This window comes from Microtus ochrogaster, chromosome 10 (genome assembly GCF_000317375.1).
Source record: "Microtus ochrogaster isolate Prairie Vole_2 chromosome 10, MicOch1.0, whole genome shotgun sequence".
NCBI classification, from domain to species: domain Eukaryota; kingdom Metazoa; phylum Chordata; class Mammalia; order Rodentia; family Cricetidae; genus Microtus; species Microtus ochrogaster.
Genome location: NC_022016.1, coordinates 5,166,211 through 5,181,294, shown reverse-complemented (window position 1 = coordinate 5,181,294; position 15,084 = coordinate 5,166,211). Strand labels below are relative to the sequence as shown.

At 44.0% G+C, this 15,084-nt stretch overlaps 1 protein-coding gene across 1 annotated transcript in view; it reads left to right on the top strand.

The window, feature by feature from the left end:
- Pappa (pappalysin 1) overlaps nt 1-15,084 on the top strand; it is a gene marked incomplete at its 5' end in the record, with an annotated part of 238,799 nt that overhangs the window by 109,391 nt on the left and 114,324 nt on the right. Inside the window, one exon of the mRNA XM_005352645.2 lies at nt 1,728-1,819. Within this exon, the coding sequence (XP_005352702.1) occupies nt 1,728-1,819 (92 nt within the window). The remainder of the gene's footprint in view (nt 1-1,727; nt 1,820-15,084) is intronic.

The following is a 15,084-nucleotide window of genomic DNA, read 5'->3' as shown; positions in this document are numbered from 1 at the left end:
CGGTTATTTTTTGGGTTATGCAGTTCTAAATGTAAGATTTTCTAATTCTATAGGATTGGAACGTTCCAGAAATCAACAATCCATCTAATTTCCCAGATTTTGCTTTTCTTATTCCTTGCCAAAGCCTAGTTTGAGGGGGTGGAGGAGAACAATTCTCATTTTCTAGCCATTTTGATCTCTGTAAAATCATCATTAGGTGATGGAAATAATTTCAAGAACAATAGGCCTCAGAGTTCTGGACAACAAGAACAACAAACTCAATGGGGAGAGTAGAACTTTCTAGTTAAATATTACTAGACCCGGGATGTAAGTGAAAGCAAGACAGAGTCTTTTGGTGTATTAAGGGAGAGAGGAAATTGTCAGCACAAGGAGGGTTGAAGCAAAAAGGAATACTTCTAGAGACGGGAGTGACATCACAATGAAAAGAATACTTCTAGAGACAGGAGTGAGGTCACAATGGAAAGAAGAATACCTCCAGAGACAAGAATGACGTCAAGAACAAGAGGCAGCCAGTCATTTGTTAATTTATTCCTCCATTTCTATCCACTGTCTTATTAGTTTAAAGGACTTGGAGGTCCAAAGCATAAGGACTGGAAAGATGTCTCCAGTGGTAAAATGCTTGCCTAGACTTGGGATACATATTTATTGCTGGGAGAGGTTTGGATGGCCACAAAAACAAAGAAAGAATAAAGAAGTAAGATTTTACTCAATGCTAAAGTGTTTGCATTGTTAGCATAAGGCCCTGAGCTGATCCCCAGAACCCACTTTACAAACAAAAGACTACTGCTGCTTGCTTATAACCTCAGCACAGCAGAGGTCAAACAATTGGATCCCTAGGCTGCTGGGCAGTGAACCCAGCCTACCTAGTGAACTCCAGGCCAGTCTGAATCAAAAACTGACTGGACAATGTTCTTGACAGCAACAACACACCCTGCTTCCACATACATGTGCATCCATGTACATACGGATCTGCACACATGTGTGCGTATACAGGTATTCATATGCATGTGTGTACGCATGCAGACACACAACACACACAGCATGCCATGTAGTGGCATTTTATTTGTATTTTAATAAATAAAACTTGGCTGAGGAACAGAAAAGTAAAATAGCAACATTGGTCAGTCTTACCAGACAGTAATGACACACACCTTAAGTGGCCACAATGACTCGCGCCTTTATTCCCAGTAACTGTAACCACACTAGCTTGCCATTGAAATCAGGCTGTAGTGGTGCACGCCTTTCATCCCAGCCCTGGAGAGGAATATATGATGGGGGAAACAGCTCACACACAGTTTCATTCTGAGATTCCTGGAGGCAGGATCGCCATTCTGAACTGAAGTAGAGGTAAGAGCCAGTGGCTGACTGTTTTGCTTTTCTGCCCTTCAGGTTGAACCTGAGTTTCTCTCTGAGTTTTTAACTAATCATGCTTCACATATATGTAAAAAAGAAATGTCAACATAGTGGTCAGTTGTGAAGCAGAATTGTCCTTTGTCATAAAAACACAGCTAAGACTAAAGTAATCATGTTTTATAAATCCATTCCTTTTGTTGATTTCATTTTGATGTGGAGCCAGAATTCAGGGAAAGAGACTTGCATGAGATCAAACAGAAGTTCCAGGATCCCTGTAATAGCTTTCTGCATTTAGCCTCAGTTCTGAAACTGACCCGGGATATCCCCTTCTATTTCCATGACCCGGGATTTCTCCTTCTATTTCCATTGTGCAGGGGCCAAGGGGAAGAGTGTGATGACATGAATAAGATCAATGGTGATGGCTGCTCCCTTTTCTGCCAGCAAGAAGTCTCCTTCAACTGTGTCGGTGAGTCTTTGTCATATAGTTGTCCTAGGCTGGTTGTTCAATTATAATAACAATTATGAGTAAATAAAATCACTCATTTCAGTTCACATTTATTAAGTATCTCCCATGTGACATACACTATCATAAACAGTAAGAACGCAGAAGTTGAAAAACACAGTAGGACAGAGGGCAAATATTGCTGTCCTCAAGAGCGATGATGACAATGACAGGTGATATTTTTATGACCCTTTACCTTACAAACATTACTGGTTTCCTTCACACCAATTGTCTAAGATGGCTATGTTATAGCATATCATGTGTAAGTTTTTTCTTCTTTAGAGGTGGGAAAAATCAGAAGTCAAAATGTGTTCTGAATCACACTGAGGGACAGAGACTGAAGAATGTCTTGACCTTGATTGTGTGTGATTCTCACGCCTCTGCTCACACTCTCCACCTGGGGGTCTACCTGCTGCCTGGGTGCTTGCTTCAGATCCAAACTGCGCAGTCTCAGGGATCTGCAGGGCAGGACAAATAACAGCCCAGTCTATGCTTTGAAAGCAATCCTCTTTTCCCCACCTTTAAACAAGTCGGGTGGGAAAAGTGTTTTCCTCTGCCTTCTCAAGGAGTCTGGCCTATCTTGTTGTTTCAGCCCCACTTGGGAGGCCCTGTCCAGCCCCAGGGCTGGTAAACAGACAGGGGGTGGGGGCAGGGATGGAATTTCGAGCTGGCCCAGATGAGATCATGCTTCCTTTAAGATGCAAATCGATACCTGAAGATCAAAGGTCCTCTCGCTAATCCCTTGGGCTGGAGGTGAAAACCAATCACAATTCATTTGCAAGTACAAAGGACTGAGGTGCACTAACTGAAAGGGACTGGGCAGCTCCAGAAGGGATGAAAACCTTGGTGGGAAGATTTCTCACTGAAAGGCCATCTTCCAGGAGGACTGTGGGGAAGAGATGTCATCGCATCTTTGCATCTGCAGTGCATTAAAGCCTGCTCGTCTCCTTGAAGACTGAGGTCCGTGAGCATAAAAGAAATGCGTCATTTACTGTCAGTTCATTCTGAACACCACTCTGGTGCACCTACTATCTATCTCCTGCACCAAGTCGGAGCTGAGCAACACCATGGAGATGCTCTGCAAAGGAGTGTGGTTCCAAAAAAGAAGACATTGAATGAGGAAGGACTTGACAGATTCTAGGCAGAACTTTGCCTTGTTTTCTTTTTTTTAATCGCAGAAGTCTTTCTCCCAGGCGCTGGGTGTAGCCTGTTGTGAAAACTTGATTACTAACTAGCCTAGTAGTATGGCAACAGGGAACATAAACTAAAATCAAGAGTCAAGCTCTAGATCAAATGTTAAAGACGTGCATAAGGTTGAGCAGGTTTGGGCCTATGTACACTTCCTCTAAATGGAAATGATTAGGTAAGATCTCTGAGAATTGGTCCTTCTACTATATGGTTTCCAGTGTGTGTGGCTGAATTATAAACTTTACTTGAACCCAAACCTCACCTTTGCCAAGTATCACTGATCCCAATCTATACCAAAAAATACTTATCTATCTTACTTATGTGAATGCCACTTTAGAGCTCCCTGGAAGACAGTAGGTTCTGGTGAAGGCGGGGTGTTCAGCATGGATCCCCTAAAATAGATGCTTGATATCTAACGTTCTTATACTGTTCTCTAGAACTAGTCAACAGTACACAATGATGGGAAAGCCGCCTTCAGGCAAGGGTCAGTAAACTGTGGTCCACAGACCAGAACTAGGATTTGTATATTTCAGGAACCACATTCACTCACATTCCGAAGTCTGAAAGCTTCCCGGACACATCAGAGGAGAGTGGGTGAAAGATCTGTCCCTTTAGCTACAAAGATTTTCACTTGCTGAACTGTGCATCAGAATTTTGATTCTTTTGGTTGCTATAACCTGGTGCAAAGAGTGCATGGAAATTAGGGTGTTATCAACCACTTATCAGAAACTGAACTGAATTTTAGATATAGAGTAGTAGGATTGAGAGACTCTTCTAGAAGTAGCACTAAGTGGTGAATCTAGAATCTGTTTTCCTTTTTGGGCATCAATTTTCCTTCTGCTTTGAGTAAAGATTCAGGATTAGCAGTTTTCAAATTGTGCTCTTTAACATTTGTGAAGAATTAAAACCAAAGGAAAGGGAAGATGAGACTCAGTTCATCTTCTTTACTAGGTCCTAAGTGTTCTGTTGGGGGGAGTATTTGATGGCCATCTTTTCTATGTCAGGCATATTTATAAACCATTATTCTCCGGGTACCTTTTCTATGAATCACTTTCACAAAACAAGACAGGATGCTTGATGCAGAAGATAGGCACACAGGGCTAAGTCAAGTTTAAAACCAGGTCTGAGGATATACATATTTACTGTGCAAGTTACTTGCAAGAAAGGTCACTCATCAGTTCCAATTTAAAGAGCTTTGGAGGTTGATGGGGACTTTATCATTATGAAACAATTCATGTAATAATGTAATGGAGTGGAATACATAGATGATGTGATAGGAAGTCTTTCATTTTTACATTGAGTCATGTCTGTGTTAGAGTAAAGATATCAGCTGTACCCTGACTGCTCGTTTAGATTCCATGATAGACTCTTACAGACATACAGGCATTCCAGGCAGCATGGAATGCTTCCTAAGATACCAGATCTCGGAGATTTTATTCCAACACAAACTCTAAAGCTTGAATCTAAAAAACTTCCTTTTAAGAAAAACATCTCAAATATTAAGAGGGAAATTTGCACACACACACACACACACGTACACACACATGTACACTAGCTTTAATGACTCAGAGAGGTGAGACTGGAGTTTTGCTGAGGGCTTTGTTGATGTGGACATTCTTATTATTGTGTGTGTCAACAGTAGTGACAAGCCGGGCGGTGGTGGTGCACACCTTTAATCCCAGCACTCGGGAGGCAGAGGCAGGCGGATCTCTGTGAGTTTGAGGCCAGCCTGGTCTACCAAGGGAGTTCCAGGACAGGCTCCAAAGCTACAGAGAGAAACCCTGTCTCGAAAAACCAAAAACAAAAAAAAACCAAAAAAAAACAGTAGTGACAAGAAAATGGGCCTCTGTGAAAATGACTTGGGTTCACACCACAGCTTGGATATACAATGCTGACTAGGATTTGGTATTCTCATCCAGAAAATGTAAAAGACCTAGGGCTCACCTCTGACATCTGTATCCTCTTTCTAGACTTAAGGAATCAGAATCATTCTCCCAATGAGGTAGAGCCCAATCCTCATTAGAATAGTTGAATACCAAGGTTCTTCCCAAAGTCACTCCAGCTCATGTGGGGCTCACAGCCTAGATTTACCTTCTATCAACAGACAAGAAATACCCAACTTGGATTTGGAAGCCACTATGGAATCGATTCTGTTGAAGATGTAGGAAGTGACAGTATCCAAAGTACTAGAGACAGCATCTAGCATTCCATCTGAGGAGACACAGGAACAGGTGTGTTAGTTCTTCCCAACGCCAAATCTTCTGCCTGAAAATTGGCCTGTAGGGCAATTTTGTCTAAGCTAACCAAAATTGATTATGCCTAAAAATCCTAACTGAAAAATATCCTCACAACATAGGAGGACTTTCAGTAGCATTTCCTGAAGAGGCTTCCCTCTGGTTTTGTGGAAGATATATCAACTGCAATAGTCCTTGCTGGGAGCCTCGCAGTGGGGTAGCCCTATACTGTGCAGTTTTATTTAATATGAGTCTATGTGTGGCTCTTGTTCCTCATGTGAGATCTGAGATTTTTTTCATGTTGTTTCAGCTGACCCAAGCTTGCGGAGATATGGTTCTACCTCCAGACTGAATAAAAGACCCTGCTTTTTCCCTCTGGAACTCTGCCACTGGAAATATTTTTCTTCCTTCTTTCTTCTTCCTTCCTTCCTTCCTTCCTTCCTTCCTTCCTTCCTTCCTTCCTTCCTTCTGCTTTTCATTTCTGATTTTTCCTCTCCCATCACCTCCTGTCTTCCTCTTAGTTCTTGTCATCATCCCCTCCTGCTCCTTCTCCTCCTCTGCTGCCGCTGTTATCACAGGCCCTTTAGAAGGGCTGTTTTCCCTGGGCCAGTGACAGCAGTGGGAGAGTGGGTGACAGATTTATGGGGGCATTCCCCTTCACTTTTCAGAAGCCCACACATCCGGAAGTATTCCCAAGGTGCCAATGTGTTATTGTGCAACACTCTGGTGACTTCCCTTTCCCACTTTCCCACCCTCGGTGCCCCAGTCCCCCAGCACATAATAAGTTTCTTATTAAAACAAATACCGCCCACAAGACCTCTTGAGTAATACTGATTACATCCCTTTTGCAATGTGGAAATTATCTTGTCCTCTTTCCGCCTTTTAGAAGTATAACACACACCAGGCCTGGGGTTTCCTTTAAAGACCGTGGTATCAGTGAAGTGATAACTCCCCCAGCAGGCGCTGGCTGGAGGCATTGTTCAGCAGCAGTGGGGATTCCTCGGGAAGGCGCGGACTCGTAAACCACAGACAGGCTACTGATAAAAGCTGAAGGAGGGAAGGTAATGGTCAAATTAGTCAGACAGAATGTGCAGGATCCTCCAAAGGGTTTGTACTTAGTCATATATCTTGAGGCAAAGCTGGAAACATGTTCCTTTCAGAAAGGTTCTTAAGCTCTTCCATCAACCTTGGGCATCTTCATCTCCCACCCGGCATGTTTCAGGGTCATCTCGGATAGGCCAGTCCAGGTCCCAGTTTAGTGCTTCACCCCGTGCAGCACGTTGGAACCTCAGTTTTTCCCTTCGTGAAAGACTCTTTATGTTTTCATTAACCACCTAATGCTGAGCAATCCTAGCTTCGCTAGTAGCTATTTAAGGCTCGAGGAGACTTAAGCCTTACTTAATGTTGACGTATAGTCAAGGAAAAACAAAATCATGGAGACTCCCATATCCTACCTCCCAGGACTGCAGGCATCCCCACTGTGTCTCCGCTTTCTTCCACCAAGCTCCTCCCCACCTCCCTGCAGCTTTCAGCAGCACTTTGTCTCTCATTCCTGACAGGGCATCTGCACCCCTGTGTTAGAGCCAGGGTCAGTAACTCAATTAGCACTCCCTACAGCCCAGAGCCCCCCCTTCTCTGGGAGGTAGATAAGGGCTAGGAGCTGAAGATCAATCTGCCTTGCCACCAGTTGCTGGGAGGGCAGGGGGTCACCTAGCCTGTGGCCCCTCTGTCAGACTGTCCTGGCCTCACTGAGCCAAGGCGAGAAAGGAAAACAAGAAGATGAATCTTTGTGCCTCCTTGGTGGATATTGGGAGGAGAGTTTAGAACAACAGTGACTGAGAGTTTAGAAAACAGTCTCTTTGGCCAATGGAGACTGAGACAGGGGAGTGAGCTCTGCTGGGAGCAGCTTCAGTTATTAGTTTTCTTTCTAACAATATCGAATCATAATGGGCAAATCCATCTCTCACCTTAGAAAAAAATAAATTTAAGAATCAAAATTAGACTTTCCCGGTTGCCTAGATCCACTCGCACTTGCCTGTATAAGGAAAAGTACCTACTTTCCCCTAAAAGATTTTCTTGAAACAACGTTTTCCTTGGCTTAAAGACAGTCCTTTATTTGAAAAAAAAAGAAAGAAAGAAGAAAAAAAAGATATGAAGGGCAAGGGCATGGTGGTGATGGACTCCCTTTGGGTGTGCGCAGCACTCGCAGAGAACACATAGCGTCGTGGCATTGTAGGTACCAACAGGGCACCTGGGTGAAATCCTGGTGCAGACAATGTAAACCTACGTCTCCATTTTCATCAGTAATATGTTAGTTATTGCTTCTTAGAGATGCTGTGAAAGCCACATATACTTATTGACCTGGGAAAGGGGATTAGTTTACCATGAGTTTGAGCCCAAGGCATGACATACAAGTAGAAAACAGTTCATTTATGTTCACCATTTAAACTGGTCACACCTGGTAGCATGATGAGTGCTCATTACTTTTTTTTATTACATGATTCATTCAAAATTTGCATCAGTGTTCCCAGAAACTATATAACATCTAAAACCACTATAGTCATCACCTTGTTTGGTAGAGGATAAAACTGTGAATCTGAAATATTATGCACACTGCCCATGGCAGTACAGCTAGAATCAGAAGAAGTGAATTTGTGACAGGCAGTCAAGGCAGGGCTCCATTTTTCAGACGCCTATCTGACTATCGTGCTAAGAAACTTTCTGAAAAATATGATACCCTTCAGCCTTCTAGAGTAGCAGTACACATCTTACTGACAAGAAAATCAAGAGGCACTAAGTCAAGTTTGAGGGAGCTGTTCAAAGTCATCTCACTAGCAAGGTCTGAGAACAGACTGAAGACTGGATATAGTCTTGCAGAGCAGGAAGGTATTTCCTGGCATTTCTTTTTGATACCACTGAGTCCTGGAATGAAGGAAAGTGAACATGTATCTTTCTTATGTCTTTGCCATGACATGTTTACAACCATAAAAAAGCCAAATCAAAACAAAAACATAAAACCTCTCTGCATAAAGTCCATTTCTTCAGTGATGGTGTGATAGGGCTATCTTTTCCCAAGCCTTCTCTCTCATCCCTCCACATTAGCCTCACTGCTTTCTAATATCTAACATAGGGATAAAATAGCACTGGGTTGGGTCCCATTGTTGTGGTTACACAGGGGAGCTTTTCTCTATGTCATCATGGGCACCTCTCTCCCAATGCTGATGCTTAGTTTCCTCTTCTGGAAAACAGACACCATTATCAAGACCATAATTGTCTGGAGTACTGATGATGATTTAGGGCATCTTGTGGACTCCTCTTCTCTTTCCTTCCTCTGTATCTCAGAACTGCCTGGTGCAGAAGCAGATGGTGCATCTAAGGCAGGACTGCTTCTGAGCCAGATCTTTGAATCCTGACACTAAATTACTGTGGCTGGTACCTCTTACAGAGTATCTAGGCCTTGACTTGCAGCGTCAAGAAATGGGGATGAGTTAGATGGACCCCAAGGGCTCTGGAGTCTAACTTCTAGAATCAAAATCCCCGGCTGTTATTGTTTTTAAATGGTGCGGTTTTAAGACAAGGGCTCTGGGAGGAGAAAGGAATTCCTTTCACTCTGAAGGTCAAATAGGGTCACTGAGGGCACAAAAGAGCAGGAAAAGGAGGCAATGGGGCGGAAGACTGAGGTGTGGGCAGGACCAAAGATCTGAGTCTTCCAGCAGGAGGTCTGAGGAATACATTCAAAGTTCTCAAGTCAGTATTCCTTAGGATCAAACTGCCTAGCTGCCACAGACCAAGGCCCACTACCCCGTTTATAAACCTGGGAGGCCTGCCCCACAAAGAGACTGAACTAGAGTGAAAGAAAGAGGAGGCCTCTGATTCCAGCAGGGAGGAATTCTAGCCCTTAGCCCTGAGTCAGTTTGCTGACTCTCAGGAAGGGGTCAGGACCAGGGAACCCACTTGAAGCTTTCTTAAATGTAAGGAATTGAGACCAGACTTTGATGTGTGCTTTTGAAGGGCAGCCTTCCAGAGTCCTGGCAGGTGAATCTGGGCAGTTAAGAACAAGGACTTCCTTGTGGTACTAAAAGGGACCAGAAATCCATCTGCCTTGAAGTGTATCCATACACTTACAGCTTAGGTAAACTTGAAGAGGGAAAAAGTCTCTGGACCGTTAGCAAGGCCTTTTTCTGGGGGGTGGCTCTCTTCTGTTGAGTTGGGATAGATATTTAATATTCATGAGCTGTGATCTCTACTTGAAGGGAGTACCCTGAGGGAAATTGAAATATTAAGCAAGGGAGGAATATAGTCCTAATTGTATCCTCCTTTTCTTTTTTGGAGACAAAAGTAATGTTCTTAAAATAAAATGATGGATGGGCAGTCGAAGTGATGTGCAAACTTCACTGTGTAGAAAAGGGCAGACGCTAGCTCCAACATGTGCGCACTAACCCAGGCTGAAGGGTGCAAACTGCCTACTGGATTTCACCCTTTCTTCCCTCACTCTCTGTTAACTGTACCTTTTGTTTGCCAAGCTCTATGCTAGTTTCAAGGAAGCAGCAGCATGTAAGGCAGACCAGGGAGGGCTGAAAAATGCCCCTGAGAGTGATTTCAAAGTCACTACTGCTAGGAGCTCAGGGCAGGAGAGAGCTTTTGTAGTATGAAAAGAGGGTCAGCATGGTAGATTACAAGGAAAACTGGGGACATAACTTTGCAAGCAGAGGGTCTTCAAGGCCTGTGAGCACTGTTATAGCCTGAAGGAATGAGAAGGTGGCCAATCTGTGTACCCTGTGCTCTGTGCAGCTCACAGTAGTCCCCATCAGTAAATCATTGCCTAAGGTCAAAGCCAACCCATTGCAGGTTTAGGCAATAAAGTCCTATTGAAACGTATGTAGGCCCCTTTGATAATATACTGCCACCACAAAGGAGGGCTATGGTGTGGGCAATGGAAGCCCTCTGTGGCCCACAAGGTCAGGTAGATACTATCTGTCACTGTCCTGAAGATGCTGGTCACAGATGGCTGCTGCCGAGAAAGATGGGTGGCTCTAAAGTGTAAAAATAGAGAGAGGGATAGAAAAGGGGAGAAAGGAATAAGGGGAAAGTAAGACAGAGGGAGACAGGGAGAGAGAAAGAGCCGTTCCTTTTACCCATCCCAATATTGGCAGCGTACATTTGTAATTACACTCCCGTGTCCATCTTTGAGCAGAAAAACACTTCTGTGTCCCCATCTTGCAGCTCGAAGCTCTTTAACATTTTGTGTCTGGAAGCAATGGTCCCCTGAGCCCATATGGCTTCACTTTTCAAAGGCTCAGACAGCATCTGTGCCCGACCCTACCTGTAGCCCAACACTGATGTCTCCACTCAAGTGTCACTTTTCCAGTGGCATTGCCAGTGCTCCTGGAACAAGCATTGTGATGACCTCTTTCTCGATGACACAGCAGAGCTCCCAAATGCGTGAGCAATTCAGCCGATATTTATGGAGTTGAGAAATGACCACCAGAGGAATGAGCCTTTCCAAGTGCCCCCTGAGCCAGGCTGGCTGCCACACATGCCACTGGCCCTCCTTTCCTGCTCCTCACAGACAAAGAAGTTGGTTGGAAGTAGGTGTTCCTAAGTAGTGAAGTTGAGATTTGAACATAAAATCTGCTCCAGAGACAAAAGAAATGCTCCCAGATTCCTTCCATGAGAATGCCAGTCCTTCAGATAGAGCTTGCCTGTCTTACCTGCCTTGGCTGTAGTCATAATAATACAGAAGATAGATTCTTAATGCAATTATATTAATTAAGTTAGTTCTATAATTTTTTCTATTAAGTCCTTTTAAATTAATAACGTGGATCCTATAAGCTAATTTTAACATCATATAGTTCATCTGTGTAAAGAAATCAAGACACGGAGATGTTCAATAATTTATTCAAGATTTTCTTTCACCAGTAAGGGATTTTAGTTTTGAAAGTGTGACTCAGGAGCTGAGCAACTTATTTTTTGTTACATTTTTATCTTTAGGATTACCTAATAAAATGTGTAATATGGGAACTGAAGAGTCTAACAGCAAACAGATAAGGGGAAGGGGAAGCGATGCAAGAAGCAGTGGAGACTCTCATAACAAAGTATGCCTAGGTCTCTTTAAGAAACACCATCTGACATGTTTATTTGCAGTTCATTAAATGCTTAACACAGGAAGCAACTGAAAGGCCACTTTCTCTAAGTTGCCATTGGTTAAGGTTCAAAGAGAAATTGGCAAAAAACAAATCTGAAATTATAATAATCAGTAAAGGCTTTTATTTTAACTTGCTGGATAGAAAGATAAAGCACCCTGTGCTTACATCTGCAACTGTGAGGCTCAGCTGGACTTCAAGTTGCCCCTGTGTTCCCTTGTGCAGCAGCCAACAGCTCCAAGTGACCCTGAGGATCTCACACAGGGGTTTGTCTGCTTGCAGCACCTGCTGCATGTCAAGTTTTCTGTGCTACATATGGACCTTCCCAGTGAAGCTTCACCAGTGACAGTATGGTGGGATGGATGGGAAAGACTCCTCAGAATCCAGAAAAGCGAATGGTTGGAGCTGGACAAGAATTGCTCTATGCAGCTTGAAAGTCAGAAATGAGGACGAGTCCTTTCGTAGGGACCCCAAATAGACTAGCCCTGGTGGAGCCTAATCCAGGACCGCTAGAGGCCTGGCTGGGGCTTTCTGGTCTGGTAGCAAGCATTGTTTCTAGGTAGAAGCACAGCAGACTGAAGTAATATTTTAAGGCATCAACCTCCCTAAGTAGGATGCTCTTCAGGGGCCAACAAAGTACTTTTGGCAAGCCAACCTGATGAGAAATCAGAGTGATTTTACCTCTCAACACTAGTCAGAAAGCCGGCCCAAATTATCCATAAGTTTAAATTAAGCTATCAACTGCCATTGGCAGGAATGTGAAGACCCTGGCAAGAGCTGTCCCTGCATTCAGCAGTCCAAAACCGCTCAAATAACTTGTGCTCAGCCTCATTACTGTGGAAAATATTGGGTGAACTGCTTAAATCTTCAGCTTTTCTGTCTGTCTCTATTCCCTTCTGCCAAGAGAACTTATCAACAGGCAGGATAATTGGCTGCTGGGACCTGAAGCCTGGGAGCCCTCACTTCCTCCAGTCCCTTAGCATCTTTCCCCATGTGAGAAACGGGAGCATGGTTCCTAACCTCAGAGGGTTGTATCATCTCTCCTTTCATGCACCCAATGAATGTGTGCGATGCTCGTGTATGGAGCAACTCTCACCATGCTGTCCTGTGCTGTGAAGCCTGAATACCTTCCTGCCACTGCATGGACCAGAAACTGATCAATAAATACTGATCATTATGGTACTAAAACAGTGATGTCCTTATTTACAAGTAGAGAATACCCTATCCTTGGGAAATAGCAAACAAGTTTGAGAATCATGCATCATACAAGGAGGTCATGGAGGGCTTTTGATTAAACAGCACAATTAAAGACAACATTCTGAGTATGTTTCTGGCTACACTTGGCTAGCCTTTTCTGGTTCTCCTCACTTCTCTGTGCATTTTGGTACAGATGTCTTTGTGAAGTCCACAGCAGCGTTGGTTCTCCCTTTCGTCTTGGCTAGAGTCATCCCTAAAGAACGAGAATTCCGCCGATGTGCCTTCTGTTTTCCCACACTGCTCTCCGTCTGTGCATGTTTGAGGCTAACTCTCTGTAAACCGCTTTTGGGTGGGCTACTCAGTCTAGGGGTTTTAACCCACCCTGCAGTCAGTTATTCCAGGGTCCCGGAGAGGCACTATCTGGAAGATATGAGCTAGGAGACAAGAACGAGGCTAAGCTGGGGTTCCTGTCAAAGCCTCCATTTATTAGAGAAGGGGTACAGCTTATATAGGGTAAGGAGTTGGGGGGTGGGCACAGGGGCCTAGGCTCTTGCCGCATGGTTCACATTGGTCACATGGTTTTCGTTGGTCACGTAGCCAGGAGGTCACAACTAGGAGTTGACACACCTAGTTCTCTAGATAGCTTGGAATGTGGGGTGGGTTCCGCTAACAGATAGCTCTCCATTAACAGCCAATTTGGGTGTGGGGTAGGCTCTGTCAATAGAACGATTCCTAACACAATTAGGGGTGTGGGGTTCTCTGCAGACTCCCCAGGGTGATGTTTCCTGCAATAATCCTAGGAGGAAATGGCTCCTGACAGATCCCCCTTTCTTTTATAAAGACAGGCAGCTGTTAAGTGGAGGGCACCAGGTCAGAGTCCAACCACGGTGTCAGATCTAAAGGAGAAGGGACTGCGACAAGGAGAGACCCTCCTCTCGAATGCTGAAGCAATTTACCTCTCCTGGGAACAGAGGGGTGCCTTATGATTCTTAGGTCAAGTAGGGACCAGGTCTTTTTTCCCCCTTACCCGTCCTAGGATTCCCAGGACCCTGTCTTAGGTTGGGGGATGTCCTGTCACAAGTCACCGTCCTTGGAGCTCCTCAAATAAAAGGTATCTAGTGAGATTTAAAGTAAGCAGATCACAGGGCACCCTGTCTTAGGCCATGTGGAGGGCACTGCTCGTGCCTGGCACCATGCCATGTTGAGCCGGCCAGTACAGCCTCTGTATGATGTGCTGTTCAGGCAAGGACTCCACAATATCTCCCGTCATTGGGCCCTTGCATCAATCATTAATGGAAAGACTGTGAGGAGCTCCTCAAACAAAAGATATTATGTATAGGTTGAGTAAAGATATAATTTGGGCACCAAAAACTCCATCTCCAGACAAGAAGAAAAAGCATTTTCCAAACCCAGTATTCACTTTTTAGTCTGGCCTTAGGTATCCTCCTTCCTAAATGCCTACTCCACATAAAATTAAGAGTGTTGCCTGCCAAAAATTAGGGCAGTGTAAAAGGATCAAAATCTAAAATTTTTAACTTATGCATTAAACCCAAATATTTTACAGCATGTGTCAAACCTTTTCCAACATCTATAAGCAGTTATAAGTATCATTAGATCAGTTTCAGTAAGAGCACAATGACATACATTGTTGTCATCAAATACCACCAGTTCCAGTCTCTGAGCAACAGTGACAGGAACCCCATCTTCCCCCTTCTTAAGTGAAGAAGGGTTAATATTTTAATTAAAATGAGTTTTGTGTCCCAAAGATTAAAACTGTCAGATGTTTAGTCTGCATCAGAAGCAGCTTAGCATTTGTGCTTCAGGGCAGGTGGGATTCCTAGGTGAGGTGAGCTGGATTCAGCTATCTGAAGCACATCCTGGCACTTATCTCAGCTGGGTCTCCCTGGACTCTCTAGAGGCAGAACGACACCCTGCAGAGTGGAGCAGCACAGCAGGTTCTGTTATCAGGCACTCCTCTCCTTGGGGGCAGGAAAGGCCGGACCAAGGACCTCTCCCCAGTCGCCTCTGGAACTCCTCTGTGGGCGTCTGCAGCCTCGACATCAGATCCACATTTTATTTTCTTTCTGTGAAAAGAGCATAAACATATCCTCGACCCCAAATATATATAGGTCGGGTTTTTTCATAATGCATTGCAACGGCTTTTCCACCTTGCCTTAGCAAAGGTTAGCTTGGTGTTATCATGCCAGACCCATTTGCGTCAGGATCTGCTGGCAACTTTTATGAGTTGCTTTCAAGGAGCCTTGTTACGCTCCACAATTTTTTTTTTATTATTATTAGCCATATATGCAGTTCCTCCATTGGAAGAGCCATTTGTAAAATTTAGCATAAAATCCTTTAAGGGATTTTTTGCTATAACATTAGCAAAATACAGGTGTGTGAATTGTAGCAATGATCATCTGGGGAAAGATTGTTTTTGCCTTTGAATTGAGCAAAGACAATTGTCCAG